Source organism: Balaenoptera borealis (assembly GCF_965194805.1).
Source record: "Balaenoptera borealis genome assembly, chromosome: 10".
Lineage (NCBI taxonomy): Eukaryota > Metazoa > Chordata > Mammalia > Artiodactyla > Balaenopteridae > Balaenoptera > Balaenoptera borealis.
In genome coordinates, this window is record NC_138874.1 from 11,204,130 (window position 1) to 11,231,176 (window position 27,047).

Here is a 27,047-nt window from a genome sequence, read left to right on the forward strand (position 1 = left end):
CAACTGTTAATGTGCATATGGCAGAAACATTGGCACATTTGAGAAAAAAATTAACAATAGGTAGGTAGAATTTCAGACTCCCCAAAAGGGCTAGTATCAAGCCTCAGTAAAAAGGAAGGAGAAAAAAGAAAAGAAATATGTAAATAGTATATTACTTGGCTCAGCAATTAGCAAGGTTGGCATAGCCACAATAATGTAAATACTAACTATTCATTTAAAAATCATAATAGGGACTTCCCTGGTGGTCCAGTGGTTGAGACTTCGCCTTCCACTGCCGGGGGCATGGGTTCAATTCCTGGCCGGGGAACTAAGATCCCACATGCCTCGGGGCCAAAAAACCAAAACATAAAACAGAAGCAATATTGTAACAAATTCAATAAAGGCTTTAAAAATGGTCCACGTCAAAAAGTCTTAAAACAAAAAAATCATAATAAAATTAAGTTAGGTGGATGGAGGGAATACAAGCTGGGATGGCGAGGGGGATATAGAGAGCTAGCAGAATAAAGGCTTAGTGTGGAGTAGCCAAATTGCCATACTTCACATCACAGCTCTCTTCTTACTGGTTGTATGATGTTAGGTAAGTTATTCAATTTCTTATCTCTGAGTTTCCTCATCTGTAAAATGAGGATAATAATACCACTTACCTCAATTGTTGTTTTTTGTTTTGTTTTGTTTTTTGGCTGCACCACTCAGCTTGCGGGATCTTAGTTCCCTGACCAGGGATTGAACCTGGGCCCTCAGCAGTGAAAGTGCGGAGTCCTAACCACTGGACCACCAGGGAATTCAACCTCAGTTACTGTAAGTATAAAATGAGTGTGTGTTTGTGTGTATGTATATAGTTTAAGTATATAAAATGTACTGGTAGGGATTCCCTCGTGGTGCAGTGGTTAAGAATCCGTCTGCCAATGCAGGGGACACGGGTTCGATCCCTGGTCTGGGAAGATCCCACATGCCGTGGAGCAACTAAACCCTTGCGCCACAACTACTGAGCCTGTGCTCTAGAGCCCGTGAGCCACAACTACTGAGCCCACGTGCCACATCTACTGAAGCCCACACACCTAGGGCCCGTGCTCTGCAATGAGAAGCCACTGCAGTGAGAAGCCCGTGCTCTGCAACGAAGCGTAGCCCCCGCTCGCCGCAACTAGAGAAAGCCCACGCACAGCAATGAAGACCCAACGCAGCCAAACATGAATAAATAAATATTTCTTTTTTAAAAAAAAAAAGAAACTCTCTTGTGGTGTGTAGAGGAGAGAAGACAGTACTAGCTATTACGATTATTTGCATATCTAAAACTTGTTTTTCTGGCAAAAACAGCCACCGCTATGAACAAATATGAACATAAAAGGCCGTCACCACCAAGAACAGTTCAGTTAGCAATAGCTATTTGGTCTTTCTTAGATGATGCTCTTTCACCCCATTAAAATTCAAAGCGTTTCTTTGATACAGACCAATGGGTTTCCATGGGAACCTGCTGTATTACCTAGGCAACTAAGGGCTCATGCTGGTACTGTAGGTTATTTAAAAATTTTCAGGAAATTCAGGTCTACTCAGCTTCTTGGCTAGGCTGAAACTCTATTTCATTATTCCCCTGCGCCAGACTTGAAACTTTCCAGGTAGCCTCAATAAACACAAACAATAATGAAGTTTCTAGTTGATCTTGTGACTTCTACAATTCTTTATATTAACAGGTAGATATTAAAGGAGTTACAGTTGACCAGAGGTTTTATGAAGGATCTATTTGATAAAATCCATACTTTCTTAGAAGACTGACTGAAGACCAATCAATTCAAGGTTGAGATTCAAGTGTCTGGGACGGGAAAGATTTTGCAGTTTAAAAGAATGCACAGTAAACTTCAATAGCTTCATCTCAGAGGGCTGGTGAAAGGTTTAAGAAAGATAGTGAGTGTAAATCATGTGTACTGAAATCAGCAATCAATAATATCTGCTCTTGAGAACTGTGGACTAGATACTGCTATACCTGAGTGTTACATGGTTGGATAAGCACAGCCCAAAGAATCTGAGTAATCAACCTGGAGGAAGGTCACTTTTAGAGTTGCGACTAGGGTTATAACTTTTATATATTTTGTAGTCGAATTAGAGAAGCGTAATCAAGGATGCTTATCAAACCTGCATAGGGTCTGGGGATGGAGGAGATAGCTCATAGTTTTAATGAAAGACTCAAGGATATCAACAGGTTGGGATGATGGGCTGGCATAAAGAAGATTTAATCACGCTACTCTCCCGCTTAATCAGTTCTAGTGGCTTTCTCTTGCTGACCAACAAATGCCCTGATATCCCAGCATGGCACTGAAGACCCTCACATTAGGACTTAGCCTGTTTTCTGACTTTATCTCCTACCACTCCCTACAGATGCCCATCTCTTTATCTTAGCTATTAACTGTTCCCAGATCTTGCCTCTAACATTCTGCCTCTCTTCCTGCTCTTCCAGTCATCTGAACTCCCCAGTCACCCACCTGATTCTGAAAACCCTATTCATCCTATTAGGCCCAACTCAGAAAGTTATTTTCTTCATGAAGTAGTTCGCAATCCCTCCAGATCCAAACAGCACAAAGTCTGCCCCTGAGAGTCAATCGTCTCACGCTGCCTTATATCAGAGGTCCTGGTGACCTTGATCAGTCCTCTTATTAATTTCAAAGTTTCTTAAAGACAGGAGCTGGTTCAGTGATGCAGATTCCATTTTTAAAGTATTTATGGGACAAACAAATAAGTGGTAAGTGTGAAATCCTGTTTGTGTCCAAAACAAAACAATTTCAGGGGAATAGGACGGAATGAACATCTAACTAAATCTTAGGGGTCTAGTCGACTGTAAGTAAAATAAGTACAATTACTGTGGGCACTAAAAGCTAATGTAAACATAGGCTACACTCTCCAGATGAGTGAACAACTGTTGTATGACGAGATGTGAGACAATTATCATTCTATATGGCCTCTGATTATTGAATGCTTAGAGAATTGCTAGACGGTGTGCTTATGGTGGGAAGGGCTTCACCTGCAGGGTGGTGAATTATCGTTTACCTTGCCAATAACAGCATATTCCTCACCCTGGGACCTGATTAAATCTCTCCACATTCTCAGCCCTACGGAGACGAAGAAGCTTGAATCCTATGTCTCTGGCCGTGGCTGGAGTGGGGACACACTGGCCAAAAAGGAATGGGTTTACCTTATGGTGGGAAATAAGGGACAGGCTGAGAATCATGAATCAGCATGGGAACCCAAGAAGGATGACCACCGCGGGAGTCAGGCTGAAAACCTGCATGTCAAGCCAAGAGCCGTGAGGGAGGTGACCACTGGAGAAAGGGGTGGGGCAGCCGGCAGCCTGCAGAGTGGAGCGGCCCTTTCGCTGAAGGATCAGAGGGTCGGATGGGAGAGGTGTCTACGTCTGGGCAGTTTGTGCTTCTGTAATCATTTCTGTTTTGGTCCACCTCATTACTTCTTAGAGTATTTTGAAAGAGTAAGGAAAGCCCTTCTGGTTTCCAGCTCTGCGTGTAGGGAGCTTAGAATTTGCCACTCCATCCTAACAAGTAAAAAGCTGAATAGACTAAAAAATCAACTCTTCTAGGACAGAGGGCAAACCACTGCCCCCAAGACTGGAGAGACAGACAGATGAACACAGAGAAAACTTAGCAGAGACAAACAAACAGAAACTACATGGGAACCAGTGCCAAGGTAGGAAAGCCAGAACTGTAATTGACAAATGCTGGAGGCTCAGTGTGGACGACTCTGAGAGTTAAAAACTCCAGGGGGGCCCGGTCATAGAGGGCCTCCACAACTGGGAAACTTACCTCCAGGAGCTCAACTGGGTTCCCACAGTAAATATCGGAGAAAAATCCCCTCATGCTTCTAGCAGGGGGAGGGGAAAAGGAGCCATTTTGAAATATGCTGGAGCGCTCTGTTCTTCTTAACAAAGCCTTCCACCAGGAGAAACTAGTTAACCAGAGCCGAACCTGCTGGGGGTGTTATCAGACCCTAAGAGACCTGGGGAAGGGAAATCCCCAACTCCAGACAGCAGTAGCCTTCCACGTGGGAAAAGGGTAATACCCAACTCTAGCCCACTCTAGCCATCCTCTCCCACCTAAGAGAGGAGGAAAAAAATAAGACTCATTTGAGAAGTCTACAGTCCAGAGCACAGGCTCACTGAAAGAGACCTAATCATAGGACTATAGAATGGTTCCCCTCCCCTTATACCTTACCGCGTTACTAAAGACCTATTTACAGCAGTTCCTTTTAGCTGGTACAGCATGTCCGGTTATCAAGAAAAAATTTACAAGGCATACCAAAAGGCAAAAATACATAACTTGAAGAGACAGAGCAAGCATCAGAAGCAGGCATGACAGGGATGTTGGAATTTTCAGACCAGGAATTTATTACAACTATAATTCATGTGTTAAGGGGTAAAAGAGACAGCAGGCAAAAACAGATGGGCAATGTAAGCGGGGAGAGATAGAAATCCTAAGAAAGAACCAAAAAGAAACGCTAGAGATAAAAAACACTGTCATAGAAATGAAGAATGCCTTTGATGGGCTTCTTAGTAGACTAGATACAGTTGAGGCGAGACTCTCTGAGCTGGAGGATGTATCAGTAGAAACCTCCCTAACTGAAAAGCAAAGAAACAAAGACTGGAAAAACAGAACAGAATATGCAAGGACAGTGAGACAACACTTACAGGTGACACACCCAAAATGGGAATACCCAGAAGGAGAAGAAAGGGAGAAAGAAACAGAAGAAATATTTGAAACAATAATGGCTGATAATTTCTACCAAGTTAACGTCAGACACCAAAACACAACTCCAGGAAGCTCAGAGAACACGATAATATAAATAAACGCAAAAACAAAAACAAAATGACTCAGGCATATCGTTTTCAAACTATAGAAAATCAAAGATAGGGAAAAAATCCTGAAAGAATCCTGTATCTACAGAGAAACAAAGATAAGAATTACAGGTGGCTTCTGCTCAGAAACCAGGCAGGCAATAGAAGGAGTGAAATGGACTTCCCTGGTGGCACAGTGGTTAGGAATCCACCTGCCAATGCAGGGGACATGGGTTCGAGCCCTGGTCCGGGAAGATCCCACATGCCGCGGAGCAACTAAGCCCATGCACCACAACTACTGAGCCTGCGAGACACAACTACTGAGCCCACGTGCCACAACTACTGAAGCCCACGCGCCTAGAGCCCGTGCTCCGCAACAAGAGAAGCCACCGCAATAAGAAGCCCGTGCACCACAATGAAGAGCAGCCCCCGCTCGCCGCAACTAGAGAAAGCCCAAGCGCAGCAACGAATACACAATGCAACCGTAAAATAAAAATTAATTAATTAATTAATTAATTTTTTAAAAAAGGAGTGAAACATTTAAAGTGTTGAGAGAAAACCCCCACCAATTTAGAATTCCTTATCCCACAAAATTATCCTTCAAAAATGGAGAGATAAACAAACAAAAATCAAGGAAATCTGTTGCCAGTAGACCTGCCTTGCAAGCAATGTTTAAACAAATTCTTTAGAGAGAATAAAAAATAGGTCAGAAACTTGGATCTACATAAAGAAAGGAAGAGCTTTGAAAAAGGAATAAGTAAAGGTAAAGTTAAAACTTATTTTTCTTATTTCTAACTGACTTAGTGGATAACAGTTTATTAAGAATGATAATAGCAACAATGTATGCAATTATGTACGCTTGTGCATCTTTTACATATGTGTGTATATGGATACTTATAAATAAAATGAATGACAGCAATGATAACAAGGGATGGGGGAAATTAGGATTATTTTGTTATTATAAGGTACTCACACTACACATGACGTGGTATAGTGTTATTTGAAAGTGGTTGGATTAGTTGTAAATGTATATTGCAAACTCTAGGGCAACCACTAACAACAGTTAAAAAATAATAATTTATATGCTAGGAAAGGAGAGAGAATAGAATCATATAAAGTGCTCAAAATTAAAACCACAAAAGGCAGAAGAAGAGTGAAAGACAAAAATAAGAACAAAGAACAAGGGCAGCTGCATAGTAGAAGAGACGTGAGCGTCCCCTTAAGCTGAGCCCTGCACCAGCCTGGCAACCAGCCCAGGCAGACCCTCACCTGCAGCAGGACTGCTCAGCTGAGCCAGGTCTGTCGGTCACGGCGCAACCCCTGCAGACCCATGAGCCTAGGCACACACATGCGTGTTTAAGCCACTGAGTTCCAGGTGGGCTTCTAATGAGGCATTATTGTGGCACTATCTGACTAAGAAAAAGAGCCTAGCTGCCCTGTGTCACATTCTCTCAGGGGTGTAAGGGGTGACTTACTGGCCTGTCATTGAAGCGAATTCTAAGTAACAGGCTCCATGAGTTCAGTGGATGGCGGATGGCTCTTTCCAGATTCTGACTTTGAATTTCAGAAAGGCCTTTCTGGAGATGATGTGCTTTGCCACGAAACAGTGACTCCATAGTGTTTCCCAGTGACCAAGGTAGTGAGCTAATAGCTGTAGACACGTACCCAGAGCAGATCTAAGGAATCTTTTCTGCTTCCCCACTCCTGGGGGTGCTCAGAGGCCTGGTGTAGACAGACAGAAACTGCAAGCCACTGAATATAATGACTGCTGCCTTTTCTTGCTGTTGCTGTACAGCTAGAACTGTATCAAATATTGAATTTAATTAATAGAACCTCAAAAGTAATGCACTAAGGCAAAACATCATAGATGCTGAAGAAATCACTTTAGTTTCTAGTTGTTAGTATTAATTGTTTAGAACAATTCCCAGATTCATACGCGAGAGTGACAGACTACTACAGATGAAAGAGTAAATATGTTCTTTAGTATACACAGAATTTTTAGAATCGATTTCTTCATCATAAGTGAAGTATAAAATAACCTGGCAACAGCCTAAAAGAGTCTTAGGATTCCCTATGGTTGAGTTGTTTGGAAATTTGTAGTGTTTCCTGCAAACATCTATTATTAATTCTAATGTTAATAAAATCGTGTAGTATACACTTACGAGTTCCCATAAAAGTTAAAAGAGTTTCTATTTTTAGTTGACTTTTCCGCTTGCTGACTTTTCATCAGAAATCCACACGGAACTCTCTCTGCCAGACCTTGGCCGGGGAACTGAAGTGCCCTCCTTATTGATTCTTTGCTTGCTTGATTGATCTCGTCACATCTCTGTTGAAAGCAGCCGCTCTTGATTCCATTAGCTGATTTTATGAGCATGGCACCCATGTACAGTCCCAGATGAGATTCTAGGACCAGCCTGCCTCCACCTGCTCTGACAGCGTGTGATCGCCCCTGGCTCTGCTCTTTGTATGTTTTTAGACAGATGTCTGCTACCTGCTCCCTCCTAGAGTTCCATCATGGTGCTTTGTGAGGATGGGATACCTCCCCAGTGGTACTTTTGGCCTAAGCTCTTTTTAGTCACAGTTTATGCATCAGTCAGGGAAAGGTGGGTGTTTGAAAGGATTAATACTCATGATTGTGCCCTATGTGTCTCTCTAGCATTATCTTCTGCCATAAATATTGCTCTTTCCTCTGTTTTTAGTACTCCTCTCCCACTTTATTTACCTTGAAAATGCTCACTTAAGTGGTACGTCATCTATAAAGTCTTCCTGGGCTCTTTCTTTCCTAGGCCATTAGTCAGTTCCAGTCTCACCCCATCTGTCCTTGGATATATGACCATCGTAGTACTTACCACATTGTATTTTCTGTCTCCATCCATAGCCCATGCTTTAAAAAAAAAATTGTGGTAAAATAAATGTAACATAAAATTTGCAACTTTAACCATATAAATCAGTGTCATTAATTACATTCAAACTGCTATGTAACCATTGTCACTATGTATTTCCAAAACTTTTCACTCCAAACAGAAACTCTATACCCATTAAGCAATAACTCCCCATTTCCTTCTCTCCCTCCTGGGCCCTGGTAACCTCTAATATACTTTCTAAGTTTATGACAGTAAGTTTGTGGAGTACCTAATATTCTAGGTACGTTGTAAAAGTGGAATCATGCAGTATTTGTCCTTTTGTGACCAGCTTATTTCACTTAGCTTAATATTTCCCAGATTTATCCATGCTGTAGCATGCATCAGAACTTCATACGTTTTATGGCCGAATAATATTCCAGTGTATGTCTATATTTTATTTTGTTTATCCATTCATCTTTTGATGGACACTTGGGTTGTTTCTACCTTTTGGCTGTTGTGAATAATGTTGTAGTGAACATTGTACAAATGTTCAAATATCTGTGTACAAATATCTGTTCACATTCCTGTTTTTGATTCTTTGGGGTCTATACCTAGGAGTGGAAGTGCTGGGTCATATGGTAAGTCTATGTTTAGCTTTTTGGGGAACTGGGAAACTTTTCCACAGCAGTTGTACCATTTTACATTCCCACCAGCAATGTATAAGACTTCCATTTTTCCCACATCCTCACACTTTTTTTTTTCTGTTTAAAAATATATATATATATAAACAGGGCCCCACCAACCAATCAAAAATGGGAAGTGAGGCAGCTCTTTAGGTTTTTCAGATCAAAACTTGACTGTTCCTGAATTCAGGCAAAGGTTGGGATTTGACATTTCAGTTGCAGTTGTAAGTTTTTTAATATCCAAGTAAAAAGTCATAAATAATTCAATATTTATTGAGCACCCACCATGTAGCAGGCATGTCCTAGAAACTAAGAGTATAAAGTGAAATTAAATACTCACTTTACCCACTCATTTATTCAACAGAGAGGCATTGGGGCAAACCAAAATTTTAATTAAAAAAAAAAAAATATATATATATAAACATTGCCATCCTAGTACGTATGAAGTGGTATCTTATTGTGGTTTTGACTTGCTTTTCCCTAATGATTAGTGATGTCGAGCATCTTCTTCTGTGCTTATTGGCCGTTTGCATATCTTCATTAGAGAAATGTTTATTCAAGTTCTTTGCTTATTTTTAATGGGTTGTTTGTCTTTTTATTGTTGAGCATTAGAAGTTTTTATATATTCTGATTATTCAACCCTTATCAGATATATGATTTTCAAATATTTTCTCCAATTCTGTAGATTGTATTTTTTACTTTCTTGATAATGTACTTTGATGCACAAAATTTTTAATTTTGATGAAGTTCAACTTACTATATTTTCTTTTGTTTCTCATGCTTCTGGTATCATTGCCAAAGTCAAGTCATGAAGATTTACTCCTATCTTATCTTCTAAGAGTTTTTTTTTTTTTTTTTTTTTTTTAAGAGATATGCTCCCTGTACATTCACAGTAATTATTTTGGAATCTAGTGTTTGTTTTCAGATTCCTGGGGGATATTTTTCTTTCTTTTTTTTTTTTAAGTTTATTTATTTATTTATGGCTGCATTGGGTCTTCGTTTCTGTGCGAGGGCCCTCTCTCGTTGCGGCAAGTGGGGGCCACCCTTCATCACGGTGCACGGGCCTCTCACTATCGTGGCCTCTCTTGCTGTGGAGCACAGGCTCCAGACGCGCAGGCTCAGTAATTGTGGCTCGCGGGCCCAGTTGCTCCACGGCATGTGGGATCCTCCCAGACCAGGGCTCGAACCCGTGTCCCCTGCATTGGCAGGCAGATTCTCAACCACTGTGCCACCAGGGAAGCCCATCTTCTAAGAGTTTTAAGAGTTTTTTGCTCTTTTATTTAGGTCTCTGATCCATTCTGAGTTAATTTTTGTATATGGCATAGGGTAGGGTTTGAACTTCATTCTTTTGCATGTGGAGATCCAGTTGTCCCAGCACTATTTGTTAAAGAGATTGATCTTTCCTCATTGGGTGTACTTGGCATCCTTGTCGAAAATCAATTGACCATAGATATATGGGTTTATTTCTGAATCTCGTTTCTATTCCATTGGTCTATTTGTTAATCCTCATGCCAGTACCACACCATTTTAATTACTATAGCTTTGAAGTGAGTTTTGAAATCAGGAGGTGTGAGTCCTCTGATTTTGTTCTTCTTTTTCAAGATTGTTTTGGCTATTTGAGTCTCTCGAAATTCCTTAAGAATTTGAAGATCAGTTTTTCCAATTCTGCAAAAATGGCTGTTGGAATTTTGATAGGGATTGGCTTGAATCTGTATATCACTTTGGATAGTACTGATATCTTAAACAATGCTAAGTCTTCCAATTCATGAACATAGGATATCTTTCCATTTATTTAGGGCTCTTTAATTTTTTTTTTTTTTTTTTGGCAATGTTTGTAGTTTTCAGTGTACAAATCTTTCACCTCCTTGGTTAAAGTTATTCCTAGGTATTTTATTCTTTTTGGTGCTATTGTAAATGGAAGTTTTTTTCTTTCTAAATTTCTCTCTTGGATTGTTTATTGCATATATACAGAACACAATTGATTTTTGTGCGTTGATCTTGTACACTGCAACTTTGTTGAATTAGTTTATTAGCTAATAAATAATAAATAGCTAATAAACTATCTCTATTTTATTTATTTCCACTCTAATCTTAATTATTCCTTCCTTCTATTAGCGTTGGGTTTAGTTTGCTCTTCTTTTTATTGTTCCCCAAGGTGTAAAGTTAGATTTTGAGATTTGAGATCTTTTTTCTTTTTTAAATGTATGTATGTGCAGCTATTAATTTTCCTCTGCTACTGCCTTTGCTGCATCCCATATATTTTGGTATGGTATGTTTTAATTTTTCTCTCAGTATTTGCTAATTTTCTTTATGATTTCTCCTTCAATCTGTTGGTTGACTGGGAATACGTTGTTTAATTTTCACAAATTTGTGAGTTTTCCAGTTTCCTTCTGTTATTGATTTCTAGTTTCATTCCACTGTGATTGGAAAGGATAGTTTGTATGATTTCAATCTTTTAAATTTATGGAGACTTGTTTTGTGACCAACATGTGGTCTATCTTGGAGAATGGACCATGTGCATTGGAAAAGAACATATATTCTGCTATTGTTAGGTGGAGTGACTGTATCTGGAGATAGGACAAAAAACCTACCATTGACTTTAATTAGAAAGAAATAACAGAGGGGAACTTATGGGCATAATGGTATTTGTAGAAAACTTCCAGCCTACAGAGCTTTCATGATAATTGAAATCTTTCAAAGTCCCAGGAGAGTTTTCTTTCTGAAGGGCCCTAGACAAGATCACTCAGCAGGGAAGCTTGTCCTAAGACCTTTTCCCTTTGTGCAGTCTCCCCACAAACAGGGCCTGGGGGACGGGACAATCTGCTCGGCCTCTCCCAGCGATATGGCCTTGTGCAAGTCCCTTGATAATTACTTAATAGAGCCATAGAACGTTCTGCAGATTGTAAGTTACTTTCACAAACGTATCCTTGACAACTCTTGGGACCAGGTTTCATTGTATTTTATGTATTATGATTGATTTTAGCAGTTGACATTTAAGAAGCAGGTGGCCCTCTATTATCCCTGGCCTCAAAATCTTTTCATTCCTCTTATACTCAGAAGTCCTGGACAAATGTTTTTTAAGTGATTTCTTGGCATCTAAAGTTCTAAAAGCATTTGTCCTGTATGGGAAAATATGGCAGAACATGGCTTATTCTCTTAATTTCTGAGAAACACCAAGCAAAAATACTCTGCAACAGATAAAACCTAGAATTCACTAGAATTTCATCTTACTAAATGGTTATTGGTAAAAGAGAGCAAGGGATCTGACGGAGAATTCAGAAAAGTAGTTGAGACTGCTAAACAGTAACTCAGCACCTTCCCTCTGCTTAAAAAAAAGACAGGAAATTAAATGCTATCAGAAAATATAAGAAAATCTAGACAAAAGTAACACGTTAAACTTTTGATGCAATAATGCTCTCAGGAAAGCCAGATCTGGGGGGCAGCTAAATGTCCAAATGTACTTTGGACTTTAAATTGGTGCTAATGGTAAGATTTGGTTTTAAAAAGTTAAGCTTTGGAGAAAAACACCAGGTCCCTAAATGATGATTGCATGGGATAAGGGGTTAAAGACAGTCACTAGGTTGTAGTTGGATAAGTATACGTCTAACTCTAAATGGTATCATTAAAAAAATTAGTGATTATTATGTAGTGATTAGTTTGCATGAATGATTTACTTAAACAAAATTAAGAAAAAATAGAAATAGCCTAATTGATTGGAAAGATGTGCTAATTATACGCCCACAGTAAATGTGGCAAATGCATGCACATACACTCACACATGAGGTCTTTGAGGAAATCCAAAATCTGGTGCAGTACCATTCAGCAAGGCTATCTACAAAGTATAGACATTTGCAAAATCCTTGAAAAGTGGTAGGCTACCAGCAACCCCACAAGGCTGCCTGCTCTGCACCCTCCAGATCATAAAGGAAAGTACGTCATAAATGCAGTTTTCTCACTATGGGGATAAAATCGGGTAACAGGGAGAGTGAGGGAACACTGGCTGAATAAGTACATCTACTCGGTGTAACTGAATTTACAGTTCCCATAAATGGAGGTGTCACAAGAGGGTGGTCAGGGGCATAAAAAACATCAAACTCTAGTCCCTGATACATAGGTGTATGTTGAAAAAGAACACCATAGTGATATACTAACAGCTTTTCTTTATTTATACCCAAATTTCCCCTTCACAGGTACTGCTGTATGTGGGCATAAGCAGGGCCCTTTAACCCTTGTCTCTTCTTAGCCTCTGAGATTCCCCACGTCGTTAGCATAGCATAGATTCCTAACAAACTGAATGCTTTAGGGGGCCAGCAGGTCTTGTTTCCAATGGGGAATAAACACTGAGGACTCTTGAAATTTCCATCTGGAGGTTTTTAAGTCCCTCTAATTTTTTCTTATGGCAGAGAGCCTCTTCTGTGGGGTGCCTGTCACCCTCAGAGAGGAAGAGCCTGGGGGCTCCCTCCAGCCCTTCTTGGTGAGATTGCCGGGCATGGGGTTCCCTCTGGGCTCACTCTCCTGCGTCAGAGGCCACTGCTATTACTGCTACTGCTGCTTTGGGTACAAATGCACTTCTTGCTGGCTTGTGGCTTGATGGGTATTTCCCATTTTTTACAGGAAACCTATTCTTTTTTCAATAAGAGAAAAAAATGCACAACTTTTTGTTTGAGTTAAAATTTACAATACATAATACATTACATTACATACAAATCTCATTTGTTACGATTCTAGTAACTTCACATTTTTGGATAATTTAGAGATTTACCTTAACTGAAGCTTACCACTATTTTAACTCAAGAAAATGACTTTCTCAAGATTTTGACAATGCTGAATACATGAAAAAGTATGTAAGGGAAAATATTATTCTTTAAAAAAATTTTAAATGTATTTTAAGCACTGTGAAAAAGTTTTAAACCCTCTTTATTTATATATCATGGGTGTATTTCTTATGAATCAGTCTCATCCATTCTTTAAAGCAGTTTGACCAAGGAGCCCTGCTAGGCCATAACGAGCCCAGATTCAAGAAGTGTGAGTACCAGAAAGTAAAAACAAACAAACCCCTAAATAAGAGTCCAACTTTTTTCTTTGAACATTCCAGTTTTCTCCCACATATTATTCAGAGTTCTTGGATTCAAGCAACAGCAGTGGCTTCTTGCTGTCTTAAACAGAGAAACATTTTTTGGAAGCCTCTTAGGGACCGTACGTGTCTGAAGGATCTGTTTGGAAAAGGGAGGAATGCGAACCTCCATGGTGGGAGGAGGCCGGAGCCACAGCAGGACGCTGGGGGCCTGACCGGTCAGCATGGCCTTCCTGGGCTGTTCCGTGGGGTCTGGTTAAGTCCTGGGAGACTGGCCCACTGGCCAAGTCCAGTTCACACCCTCCCCTTCTCCCCCGGACGCTGGGGTCTGAAATGGAGACTCTGTTCCCTTCAGCTTCTGCAACAACAGCAAGATGGTATTTCCAACAGAGATCAGATGCTGGGCAGCCAAAACCAAGCCAACAACCCCACAGATGTCCTTTCTACTGGTAAGATTTTGGCAAAAGAATTTTAAATCATTTTGTGCGGCAACAATTTATTCATTAAACCACTTGACTGAGATATATCAATAATTCACGTACCATAAAATTCACCCATTTGAAGTGTACACTTTATCAAATGTTAGCATATTTGTAGGATTGTGCAACTACCACTACATTCTAATTTTAGAACAAATCATTTATATTCAAAATTGGAGATAAAGAACTCCATGTTACACATCGTTGCCTAGATTCGGAAAACACCCCTGTTCTGTAAGGAGGTAGGTCTCTGACCACAGCTTCCTGCCTCTGGAGTCTCTTTACCCTTGTCAGCCCAAGTAAGGAGGAGCTCAGGGTCTGCACAGTGGGTGGGTTCCTAGAGACAGCGCTGACTCAGTGTGGCAGGGGGGCGCTGGCTGATCACTTTGTATCCTCTGGCCCCAAACGTCCACATTCTGAGAGGGGCGGGCTGGGGCAGCAGAGACCCCATAGCCTCTTTGTACCTTCCATCTTCATTTTACTTTTATTCCTTAAAGGAGCAAAACCAGAGAAATCCTTTAACTGCTTTCCAGACTGGCCTCTAGGAGGCAGACAATCCCCCAGGGGGGGCAAAAATGCAGCCTGTTTCCCAAAGCCACCCCCAAGGTTCCATCAGGAGGAACCCCTTCCTGAGATTTTCTGTTCATGGGTCCCTCCTGGTTTGCCATAGCTCCTCCCAATTCTCGAAATCTACACGGTAGGGATACAAGGGGTCAGAGGAGTTGTGGTTTGTATTCTTGGAAAGAAATCTCTTACATCCTCCAACCCTCACCCCAACTCAGGTTTATAATGTCCTGAAAGGGGCATTAACCTCTCCTGCAAGTTTTAACCTTTCTATTTCACATACCTTACCCTTCATAGTCTTTTTTGTAATTGGAGTAAAACATACATAACCTAAAAAGTTACCATTTGGACCATTTCTAAGTGCATAGCTCAGAGGCAGGAAGTACATTCACACTGTTGTGCCACCATCACCACCATTGACCTCCAGAACTTTATCTTATAAAACTGAAACTCTGTACCCATTGAACAATAACTCCTCGTTCCCAGCCCCCAATAACCAGCATCCTACTTTCTGTCTCTGTGAGTTCGACTACTCCAGGTACCTCATATTAGTGGAATCAGCTAATATCTGTCCTCTGTGACTGGCTTATTTCACTTGGTATAGTGTCTTCAAGGTTCCTCCGTGTTGTATCCTGGGTCAGAATTTCATTCCTTTCTAAGGTTGAATACTATTCCATTGTATGTATTTACCACGTGTTGTGTACCCATTCATCCATCCATGGACACCTGGGTTGCTTCCACCCCTTGGCTACTGTAAATAATGCTGCTCTGATTATAGGGGTACAAATATCTCTTTGAGTTCCTACTCTCGATTCTTTTGGGTCTTCATAGTCTTTTATGCCCATGGGAGAAGAAGGTAAATCTGCTCTCGTGTAGGGTTTCCCAATTTTTCAGGTTATGGCTTACAAAGGAAATACCTGTTCGGCACCTTGGGGGTAACTCGAGAGGTTGGGAGCCCAGACAGTCGTGGAGGTGACGGGCTCGGGTTCCACTGCGGGGCTCCCGGCATACAATACACGGGACACATGGGCAGGGGAGCCCTTTGATCTGGACGACTACACTCCCCAGGTTACAACCCCACGTAGCAAGCGGTGCATGGTGTGCAGATGCTCTAGGGATGGGCGGCGGGGCAAAGTGTCCTAAAGAGGCTGTCATCTCCTCTCCACTCACACGCCCTCTTAGAGAACACAGCCCTTTGTGGCCAGAGGATGAGAGACATTGGACCTCAGAGCGCCTGGCCACAGCTGCCTGGAACAGTGACATACACGTTACATCAAATTCCCTCTAGAGCCAGAACAGGCCAGGGCACCTAAGGCAGAAGTCAGGTGTGGGAGCTGAGCTGGAAGACCAGGTCAGTTTAGGGACTGAGGCTGCCATTCTGAGGCCCGAGTGTAACGGAGCCAGGGAACCGGGCTGCACAGGAAAGGGAGATGGAGCAACCCCAGAGCTGCACCGAGGGCGGCATCCGAGGAGAGGAGACAGGATGGGGCAGGAGGACGGGAGGGGAACGCTGCCCGGAGACCTTTCCTTCGAGGCCGCCTCTGTGTCCTGCATTTCTCTTTTGTGAAAGTCAACTCTGTCTGCAATAAGAACTTTCTTCCCTTGAGACGGTTGAATGGCTTTCTGTGCCTTGAAGATGCAGGAGAGTGGGGCTCACTGGGAGAAAAGTGTAAGGTGAGGAAGCCGGAAAGTCAGATCTAGCCTAGTGGGAAAGGAACAGAGTTGCCACCAAGACAGCACCAAATGCTTCTTTTTTAAATCATTTATTAATCTGTTTGGTTAAACAGGTAATGGAAACTGAGAATAATAATTTGCTTAAAAAGTTCAGGTCACAAATGCCCTTTTCCCTAGGAAACGAAAGACTCCATGGTTACAGAGCACACCACTGGGTTATGACACCGTTTCAAAAGAAGGTTTCCAATTCGTTATGTAACAATGTAAACTTCAAAAATAGTAAACTCTAACCCCCTTGTCCCTCTTTACAGATCTATCACAGATAGAATTTTCTGGCAGACCTAAATTGTGGAAGTAGACAGCCTGGTGCTTAAAAGTTTCATAAAAAGGTTTGCAGATTCAGTAAATCTTGCGGTCTTGGTCAGAAAGTAAAAGCAACCAGCGATTCATCTTCTGCAGAGTCTGCCTTTTATGCACACTGTGACCCGTGTTCTACTCCACTGGTCATCAGCTTTGCCACTTTTGTACACACACACACGCACACACACACACACACATATGTATAGTCTTTTATTTGTTTCTAAAGATTTCTACATCTAAATGGTAAGACGGCACCAGTGACCTATAATGTCACCTCGCTTCACATAGGTAAAGACAAAAATTCTGTAGAAGGCACTGTAATTTCTCTTCCATGATCTTACACAGACACGCGAGAGCAAGCCAGCTGGGGCTGGGACTTAACCTTCCCTTTCTGTTACCTGGCTCGGGCCTGTCCTCCTCCAATCGCCACCCCCAGTTAGCCATAGTCAGTGGTTTTCCACGTCCATTATCCTTTTCTGCTCCAGCTCTTCACGTCCCATCCACCCATCCATCCAACAAGCCGTTTATCCAAATTAACTCAGAGTGATCTTTTGGTTCATTGAAATCCCTTAAAATGAAGCGTACAGCTCTGGTATGAAGCAAAGTATGACCTACCATAGCTGAAAAATAATCACAGTGTGCAATGTAATTTTCAGTTGGGAAGCATCAAAACATCTGCCCTGCCTTGTCAAGAACATCCGTCCTCCCAAACAATCTAGGCAAGGATCATCTTAAGCTGCTTTACATTCATTTAAAAAGAGCGGAGAGGTTCTTTTCTCTCCCATATTTAACTGGTACCCTTAAGTGAAAGGTCTGATGTGAAAAAAAGTGCAAGCAAGTTGGACATGCCAATAAATACCATATAACTTACCGCAGATTACCAAAACTGTACAGGTATGTACACCTCACCAAACCGAGGTTCCCCCTGCGGGGAAGAGATTCCAAATCACCCAGGCGAGCGTCGCCACAGAGTTCTCGGGCGGACCATCAGCGGGCGAAGGAGGGCCGGGCCCTTCCGCTCTTGTTCTGAGGTCCCGAGCCCAGGTCCGCGCCACCCTCGGCCGCCTCCTCCTTCTTCCTCACTTTGAGGCGGGTGAGCAGCTTAATCAACCAGACGTCCCACTCCTCGGGCAGGAGCAGGAGGAGGAAGCCCAGGCCGATGATGACCATGGCGACGACCCGGACCCCATTGAAGACGATCTTACTGGTGTAGCGATCAACAACTGCAGGGGATGGAGAGCGTGGGTTACTGGGGGGCGATCGCGTCAGGTCATCGGGGCAGGGGCGCCCCGGCCAGGCCAGGGCCTGGGGCGCCCCTTTCCGCGGGGCCGCAGCTGTTCTCCCTGGACCGGGCGGGCAGGGGCTGCCTCCCAGAAATCCCCCATTAACTTTACAAACCCTGTCTGCCGTGAGGCCTTGCGCTGTGTTTCACTTTCCCCCAACTGACCTGGTACCTTAGTTCCGACACTGATTTGTGCGAGAGACAAAAATGAAACACCAGGGGCAGTTGTGGATGCGCGTGTGTATTAATATATACATCCACCAAAGTTAATCGTGGCCACCTCCGGGTTGGCAGGATAATTAAAACGTTACTGCTTTCTTTATATTCTTGGCACTTTTCACATTTGCTACAGTGACATACTTTATTTTTTATAATTTAAGAGCATTATATATATAATATATGTTCCGAAGGCCAAACTTGACCTGGTTCTTTGAAGATAATAAACACAAACTTTTGTTCCACCCCAGGATATTATTAGTGTGAGGCTCGAATGCCACCTGTGTCACCACCGATGATGAAAGCTTATTAAAGGCCCAAGAAGCTCATTCCTGACCCACATCAGGTGAGGGAACAAAATGAGAACAGGATTCATGTCAGTTCGTACAAATCTAGATCATCCTTCTCTTCATAACTAAAGATCAAAAGCGTTTCAAATGTTGGTTTTCTTTTCTTTTCTTTTTTTGCTTTCTTTTTCTCTTTTCCTAACTAAATCAAACAAAGAAAATTTGGAGCCTGCCTCTCCACAAAGGAGAATTAGATTGCTTTTTTTTTAAACGCATTTTGTGAGAGAGGGTTTTCTGACTTGCATGTGCAGCTTCTGAAGCCTGACGTGCTGGACCGCTGCTCCCCCCCAGCTCGCCCGCCGCATGAGGGGGCTGCTCTGTCACCCCCACCTCACGTCCCTCCACATCCTCCTGCACCACCCCCTACCCTTGCACCTGACTCTCACCTCTGTCTGGAGGGTGGGTAGAGAGGTACAAGTTAAACCTGAAAAAAGCACTTTGTTAGTAGCCCTTTTGTGGAATTAAAGTGCCGCTTTTATCTCACTCTAATTCAGAAGCAGTTTGATTTTTCATATTGGCAGAATGGCCTGTTAATTCACAGATGGGGAGAGTCAATTAGCAAGCCATACGAGCTGCACTAGAGAGGGCGTCAGGGAAAGTCAGAAAGCCCAGCAAGGGCTCTGCTCTGACAGGTCGGGTCTCTCCTCCCCTGGAGAACTGAATGTAATTCCTTCCCCTGACACGTTACGGACCCTCTTACGTTGCAGGTAAGTAGTAAGAGGATTCTGATTAACCTCTCACGCACCCGGCTGTATGATATGGTCAAAGTAGCTTCTACACCAGGGCTGCCTGGAATATGCCTCCTTGAAATAAGAACACCGTGGGACTATAAAGAGACACCAAGATGCAGCGGGGGTAAGTTGATGCGTTATTTTTCAGAAGCCTGTAGTGTGTGGAAACTGACAAGCTGGACCACTTTTTTTACCAGTTTTCCAGGAGCTCAGGGGCTTTCCTGCCTTTGGAAGTTCTGCCTTATAGGTCATCTCATGTGGTTCTCATATCAACCAAGGTGATGACGTGGGGACGACCTTCACTTTTAGGGGACAAGCAAAAGCCCAGAGAGGTGATGCGTGGGGACCGCCATCCTCCCTCTGGGCAGGGATGGTGCTGGGCCCAAGGAGTCTGGGGCCAGGGTGAGGCATATACAGGACGTGTGGGATGGGACAGCAGGAAGAGGTTTAGGAAGTTGAGTGCGGCTTTGCCTATGCTTCCAGTCTTGCTAACGCCAGACTGAACAGGATAAGGGGTTGCCATCCCCTGGGGGCCTAATCCTCTAATGGCCCAGAAGTGGGAGGGTCGGGAGATGGCTTTGGCGGGAGCTGTGCGAAGCCCAAGGGGGTGAATGCTCTGGGGAGGAGTGATTCACAAACAGGTTCTACAGGGAGGGCGGGTGTGAGGCGGGGGCATTCTGGGAGGAAAATCCAAAATTCATAGCAGAAGGAGCCAGGAAAAGGAAGGAGCTGAGGGGCAGGTGATGGCAGGCTTTGGAAGAGCTGCCAGCTGAGTGTGTCGGCGAGTCCCCAGTGAAAGAAAAGAGCCAGGTGCTGAGCAGCTGGGGGAAGGGCTGTCTTCTGGGACTCGGGGAACAGTGTTTACGCTTCTGCAGTTTGCAGACATGCCTCTACCTCAGGCCTGCCATAACCTGAGCTAGCGGTCTCTTCTAGAAAGCCACTTAACAAAAATTAGAAATTTTCTCTGCTACATATTTGTCTATACTTATCAATAGTATTCGTGATATTCATCTGATCCCCACGCCAGTTTGAATGGAGATGGCTTTAGACTTTCTGTATCTCGGTGTGGTAGGTGAAAATCAAGCCGCCCTGGAGAAAATATTGCATGTGTCACAGACATCAGCGTTTTACCGAAGTGCTTTCTTTCTACAGAGAAGGTTAAACACGCCTGCTATACCAGACACAGCAAGAATATATGTGAGTATGTGTGCGCACATGCGTGTTTGTGAGTGTGTGTTTGCGTGTGTGTGTGTTTACAAGCGGATACAGAAAGCCATGTAGGTTTACCTGCATTCACAGGTACACTGAGGACGATTCCAAGAGACATCAGAGTGGGATACGTAACAGCAATTCCAAAATTTAATACAATATTGAATGCTGAAATACAGAATTAAAAAAAAACAGGTGTTATTCACGACTGGCCCTGGACTTTCCCCTGGTCCGTCGGACCCCAGCTTCTCTGATGAGGCTGGAGTCGTAGGTGTTTTGCCCTCTACTCTGACTCAGTGAATTCGGGGTTCCTGCAAGGGCTCCAGAACTGGGGGATTAGGGCCAAACATCCTGCTGACTCAGCTCTCCTCTCTTCCCTGAGCTTTGAAGAAGGGAAAAGAAATCTGGAAAAGGTAACCAGCGAGCAGACACTAGAAAAGAGGATTGGGGCCCTCCTATGTAGCCTACTAACTTTGCTTTTCTCTGTTGCTGCCAATGATTCTGGGATGACTATGAATAGGAGCTTTGGAATGTACGTTTTTATTTTAAAATTTATTTTAATTTAGTTTTTTTTCTTTTTGAATTTTTTTTATTGTGGTAAAATACATGTAGCATAAAGTTTATTAGCCTAATCGTTTTTAAGTGGTACGTACAGTTTTTGATGGAAACGGGGTGAGGCACCTCCTTGGCTGCTTTCCTGCTTAGGACCAGCCTTGTATCAACTAATGGTGATGATGATGACACCATTAATGATAATGATAATGATAATTGCTAGTATTTACTGAACATTATCCGGCAGTGTTCTAAGAGCTCGCTGCACACACTAATTTACTAACCTCTTACCAGCCCTATATAAGGAACGTACTGTTATTAGTAGATAACACGTAGCATACTGGGCTACTAGCTCACTATTCAGAGCGCCAAATGAGCATGGCCACTAGTGCAGCGACTGTAGTCCCGGAATTAGAATCCAGTGTCATCATTTCAAAGGCTTTCCTTTTCGCGACACAATGACCTAGAAAAGCGCGAGGAACTTAAGGATAATAAGAGACTCGTTTTTCTCCTTCAGGACACGGGTTTCCAAAGACTCCCCTTGAGCTGCCCAGGTGCCGCTCTGTCAGCCCCCGCTTTCTGGTGATCCTGACAGGGTGATTGCCACTTACTCAATAAGAGGACTGAAAATCCACAAAGGTTTCCCCATGGAATGTCATCGAAAGAGCTCCAGTATTCCACTTTGGTAAAGTAGAGGATGACAGGAGTACAGGTGATGAAGAGGACGTTAAACACACCCAAAATGGACAGAAATAAGGCGGCTTCTCCGAACTTAGCACTGCCCAGGAGGAGCTTGAACAGGACCTGACGGAGAGAGCACAGGAGGAGGGGTGATGGCTCACCTAGGACTCCAACTTGCCACGGAGAAGCGAGTGCACTTGGTTAAGCTGGGGCTGGACCACGGGACCGACAGCCATGTGACGGGTAAATGCTACCTCGTACGGCCTTCAGTGAGGGGCGGTGGGCTTTACCTACGCCCAGTAGCAACACGATGGAGAGTCACTCTCCAGGTACACAGAGAGCAACTCCAGAAACCATAGGTTGTCACACCAGGCTTGATTCCTCTGGGCTGTATTCACGACACCACATCCCCGCTTCAGAGCACTGAAGGTGAGGAAGCCACATAAATGAGAAGCCACTTAAATTAGAAGTATCTGCCGTGATTACACATTCCTCTTGGGGACCCCTAACATTAATCTCTGACCTTGAACAACACAGTTTGAAAACCACTGTCCCCAAGCAAAAGGGCTTTGGCTGCAAAGACATTTCCTATAACTCAAAGGGAGAGGGATTATAAGACTCCCAGCTTTCTCTGCTCCAGCTCACCACCCCTGTTCCAGACACGGTGTGGGTTTCAGCGGAACACACCCGACTTTGGTTTCGTGCACCTGTTCCTGTTTGTACATATCTCAGATGCATGAAAAGCCAGGAGAGGGACAATGGTGACTGGAGAGGCCGGGAAGCTGAGCTCCCAGAGGCAGTAGGCCCCCGGTCAGCCCCCATGTTTACTGAACCGTCCACAGTTAGGGACCTGATGGTCCAATTTCAGTCTCTGCCCTGTCGTCCTTCCTACTTTCCTCCTTCTTCCTCTTCCAGCCATTTCACATCTCTTTCAGGTTATCTCTGGGCATTTCTGGGCAGGAAGCACGGAAAGGGAAATACCGTCAATTGCTTTCACCCTTCCACCTACCGGCCTCTCTGGATAAAGTTCAGGCAGTGGAGGAGATGGAAGTGTAAGTCTAAATCAGAATATTTGTGTTCATCGTGGACTGCGTTTCTATCCGCTCTCGGCTTCCCATTAGCATGCAGCTCATTGAAGAGAGGAGAGTGTGGCCTGTGAATATTTTCTGCATTTGGACCATGGCTCTGGAGTCACAGAATGGGGCTAGACTATCACATCTTCTGAGTGAGATGTGTCCCAGAGGAGGAAGATGGCCTGTGTGTGGTGGGCAGTGAGGGCAGGGAGCTGATGAAGAGTGAGACGGTACAGACGTTTCACTTTCCAAAAGTGTGTTCCTCCCAGTGCTGGAAAAAAGTTCCTTTTCTTAGAACTTTCTACAGTCCTTTATGTTCTCTGTCCAACCGTCTGGATCCACAAAGGGCCAATAAGTCTCGAAGCTAAAATCTCATTTCTCACTGAATCCTCCAGTTCAATTTCCCAACCTGGAGACCACGCAATATTTGCATTCTTGACTTCGGATCCAAAGAGAAGGGCAAGTGAGGGGAGAGGGTGGCCGAGAGGCATGATGGAGCAGGGGAGAGAGTGAGGGATGAGTGTGGGGATAAAAATTGTCCTCTCGAGACTTGCAGTTGGCCACGCCTCCCAGCAGTTCCCAACGTTTTGTCAAAAATATTTGATAATTCCCCATATGATAGTAGTTGTGCTTTTATTTATTCAGTCTACGGGCAACGCTTGAAATGCATATGGATTCATGTTGAATATTGGTGGCCTCAAAAACCAGGTGATAAAAGATTTCAAAGCTGTACCAGATATTCAAATTTTCGTGCCCAATCTGGTGGGAAAGTATCTGACCAAACACTGAGCCAGCCAGTTAGGGCCCCGGATCCTTCTCCAGTCCTTGCCAAACAAGGAAGTCACCAATCAGACTCAGCCAATCCATGGTTCCACCCGTTTTATCCCAAACGCTGCAAATGTACAGCCATTGATGGAAAGGTCTAGAAAGCCAGGGCTGAGAGCTGCTGTGCGTCTCAGCAGGGCGAGGCTTCGTGTGCCCGGCGCTCCTGGAAAACAGCTGCTCATCTTCAAGCCCAGGCTCCATCAAACGTCCCCCCAAAGCAACGGGCCAGCCACGCCGAGGCCTGCCCTTCCCTCCCGGGACGGCCCAGAGAGCCTGCTCGCCGCGCCTACCTTGTAGAGGGCGGACGTGGAGGCCGAGCCCACCACCAGGGCTATGCCGATGACAGAGTGGCTGTGGAAGCCATCCGCGTAGGTCATCATCACGATCCCAGCGATGGCGAGGATGGCGGCCACGATCTGGATGGAAGGAAGACACGGTGGTCAGGGCAGCGGTGGGGAATCGGAGGGGCCCCCTACGTGCCAAGGGGGAGGCATGTTCATGGGGGTGCGATGGCGGGGAGGCTCCTTTTCAGTCCTTCTTTGGGGACCAAGCAAAGGCTGCTTTCCTGTCTAAATATTTGCCCCTGCTTGCAAGGGGGCACTCGACAAAGCCCGGCATGACCCAGGAACTGGCAACGGTTGGCAGCAAGGAGTGGCACCGTGGCTCGGCATCACGTGGGAGGGGGGCAGCCACGTGATTCCCGGGCACCCGAGAGGAGGCGGTCATAATCCCAACGACAGGCTATTTGGTCGTGACAAGGCCTGGTCGTGACCACCTCCTAGGTCGCTTGCAACCTTCCGTAAGCACCTCATAGGGTCCTGCTTTTATGTATCTCATATCTCAACAGAGAAGGCACAGTGACGACCACAGGCCTTGGCCCCGTTTTACACGCCAGCAGTAGGACCTTCTGAGGCAGCGTGTGTCACGGGCCAATCAGGGCTACAAATAGTGTCCTAACCCTGGCGCTGCAGTTCCTTTCCTTGGCTGCTGCAGGGCCTGACCTCCACGGCCCACCACCTCCAATCCTGTTCTCGTCCAGATACGAACTTCTCAGGTGGAGTGGACGCTCCAGGGACACATACACATTCCTGCTGTGCAAAGTCAAACTGTCAGAGTGCACAGGAGATCAACTAACTTGGGATAACACTTCCCAAAGGAGAAATGCATGAGCACCCAGAATAAGTACAAGTTCTAATCAGAGGTGGTCGTGGAGCTGCAGAAACATTGCTGGGTGACAAGTGGTAAGGGGCCGCTGTAGGCAGAACCCAGGGAGGGCAGGACAAACGTGCGCAGCACAAGTTTTGACCACTCAATCTACTGGGAGTTTCTCTCTTACGGATTGCTCAAAATTCCCTCCGCTCTCTGTAGCAGTATCGAGTAGCTGACATTTACTGAGTGGTCACGGGATACATGTTTTCTGTGTATCTTCTCATTTAATCCTCAAATTAGGTAGACATTATCATTCATTTCATTTTACAGGCATGGACACTTAGGCTCAGAGAGGTTCAGCAACTTGCCCAAAGTCACAGAGCTAGTGTGTGGCAAAGCAGGGACACACATTTCAGGTCTAATTGCAAAGTCACTGTTTTTATATATATATATATACACACACACACACACATATATATAAATAAACATATATATATAAACATATATATATACACACATATATATATACATAAACAGAAAGTAGGATTCACATATTAAGCCGCTGCCAATTCTACTCTGAGATCTAAAGTAAGGTTTCCTGCATGGCTGAAGTACCATGTTTAGGTTAGTGAGAGGTAAAGTGGTTGGGTCTCAGCAGCCTGAGTTGTGCATTCCTCATGCAGTATTTTCATATAAAGACACATCCACCCACACACAGAGGCCCTTGAGAGAGCAGGAGATCATCATTTCCTAGAGAAGCACCATCCCTGCTCTGTCTACTTGCTCTTTCTGGTTTAGTGATTCACCTTTATCTCTCCTTATCACATAATGCACATATTTTATATTCAAATGCTACACGTACTGTGTACGACTCTTCATTAAGAGAAAGAAACAGAGGCACGAGACAATAAGTGACTTTTTTCCCTCCAGGAGAACAAGGGGCTAATGAAAAAGCAGGCAGGGCAAGGGGTGTGGGTTCTGCTCCAGAGGACACGCACGGTGCAAAGATGCTGCACCCGGCAGTTGGACCGGGCTACGCAGCCAGGTAAACAGAGAGAGGGAACTAATTAGAAAAAGAAGGGAAGGAGAGAGAGAGAGAAAGAGGGAAGAATACAGCTACATTTCAGATGATGTGGTGCATCTCCAAAGGTACTTGAGTCTTGCCAAACATAAAGATGAAGTTTGAAGGAATGAAGGAGAACAAGGGTTATTTTTCCCTGAAGATTTACAAGGCAGATTTGGGACTTCTTTACTCTCTTTTCTCTATTGATTAAATCACAAGCAGCTAAAACCTTCCGCCTGAGCTGTGCTGTGCAGAAGAGCTGAGGGAAGAGGCAAGAAATAGAGGGCGTGGGTGGCCACTGGCTTCCTGGCCAACCTTCGCCAAGTCCAGGCCGGTGGGTTCATTCTGACAGGTGGCACCGGGGACAGCGCTCCCCCCCCGTTCACGCCTCCAGGGCTTCTCCTCTTGGGGGTCCCCGCCACACGTCACAGGCTTGACCCACCCGATTACAGGGCTCACTCTCTGGGGATCAACAGTCCCCCTGGAACCTCCAGCCCTGAGCCTGAGGCCCTGACCGCCGTGCTGGAGGGGAAGCTGGTGCTGACCTCGCGTCCAGTACCCCTAACAGCAGAGCAGAGTTGAAACATACCCTGCGGGTCTGGGGGGCAGAGCCTGAGCGTCCTTCCCCAAGCCTGCCATTCCCTTGAAGATGCCAGATCTCTTTAAAAAATAAGTGCAGAGTTTACATTTTCACCCTAACATGTCTGGTTTCTTGGTTTACATTTGGAAATGTTCCCTGCCTGTTTCCTGCACTCAGATGAACTCTCCAGGAAGGCCAGTCCTGCGTGTCCTGTGGTTTCACGTGGTCCTCACCTTCTAGATCTGGGCCCCCCTGGGGGAGAACAGCGAGTCTCAGGATGGGATCAAGTGAATTTCCCTCCTTCCCCCCACCCCTCCTTTCTCACACTTTCCTGTTGCCCCCAACCCCAATGTATCCCACTGAACAAGAACTTGGGGATCCAGACAGATGGGTGACAGTGGCCTGAGACCAACAGGGGTGACAACCACCATCTCTACTTTGGCCGGGGAAAATTTGCCCGGAGAAGAGGAAGAAACATGGGCATGGGGGATGCTGAGGCCAGCATGCAGCCGTTTAACCTCTTAATGGGGGCCTTGCCCGTGTGGTTATAACCTGCCCGGCCCCCAGGGCTCTGGATTCAGGGCCCCAGCAACCCACCGATGCCCCCGGACCCCCCATGGCGCACTGCTCCCCATCAGATGTCGGGCCGAGAGGGAAGGTGTAGCCCTCAGTGGAGCTGGCCCGCCTCTCACACCAGCACCCTCCCCGCTCCTGCTAAAGGTGTGACGGACTGCACGTTCTCTGCCAGACAGAGCCCCGTCTGCGATGCATTTCAGATTTGCACAGTTTGGGGCAGTTTAAAAAAAGGGAAAGGACAGGCTAATTTTTAAA

General features: G+C 44.6%; 1 protein-coding gene across 4 annotated transcripts in view; it reads right to left on the minus strand.

The window, feature by feature from the left end:
- SLC35F3 (solute carrier family 35 member F3) overlaps positions 1–27,047 on the minus strand; it is a 321,601-nt gene that overhangs the window by 8,777 nt on the left and 285,777 nt on the right. For 2 of the 4 annotated variants that reach the window (XM_082407669.1, XM_082407670.1), the window contains 4 exons: positions 23,715–23,840; positions 21,457–21,649; positions 20,372–20,461; positions 9,604–17,731 (listed from right to left, as the gene is read on the minus strand). In XM_082407669.1, coding sequence (XP_082263795.1) covers positions 17,496–17,731; positions 20,372–20,461; positions 21,457–21,649; positions 23,715–23,840 — 645 coding nt within the window. In that variant the 3' untranslated portion in view covers positions 9,604–17,495. Of the gene's footprint in view, positions 1–9,603; positions 17,732–20,371; positions 20,462–21,456; positions 21,650–23,714; positions 23,841–27,047 lie in introns of those variants that run through there. The other 2 variants (XR_014249077.1, XM_082407671.1) reach the window with 2 other exon arrangements.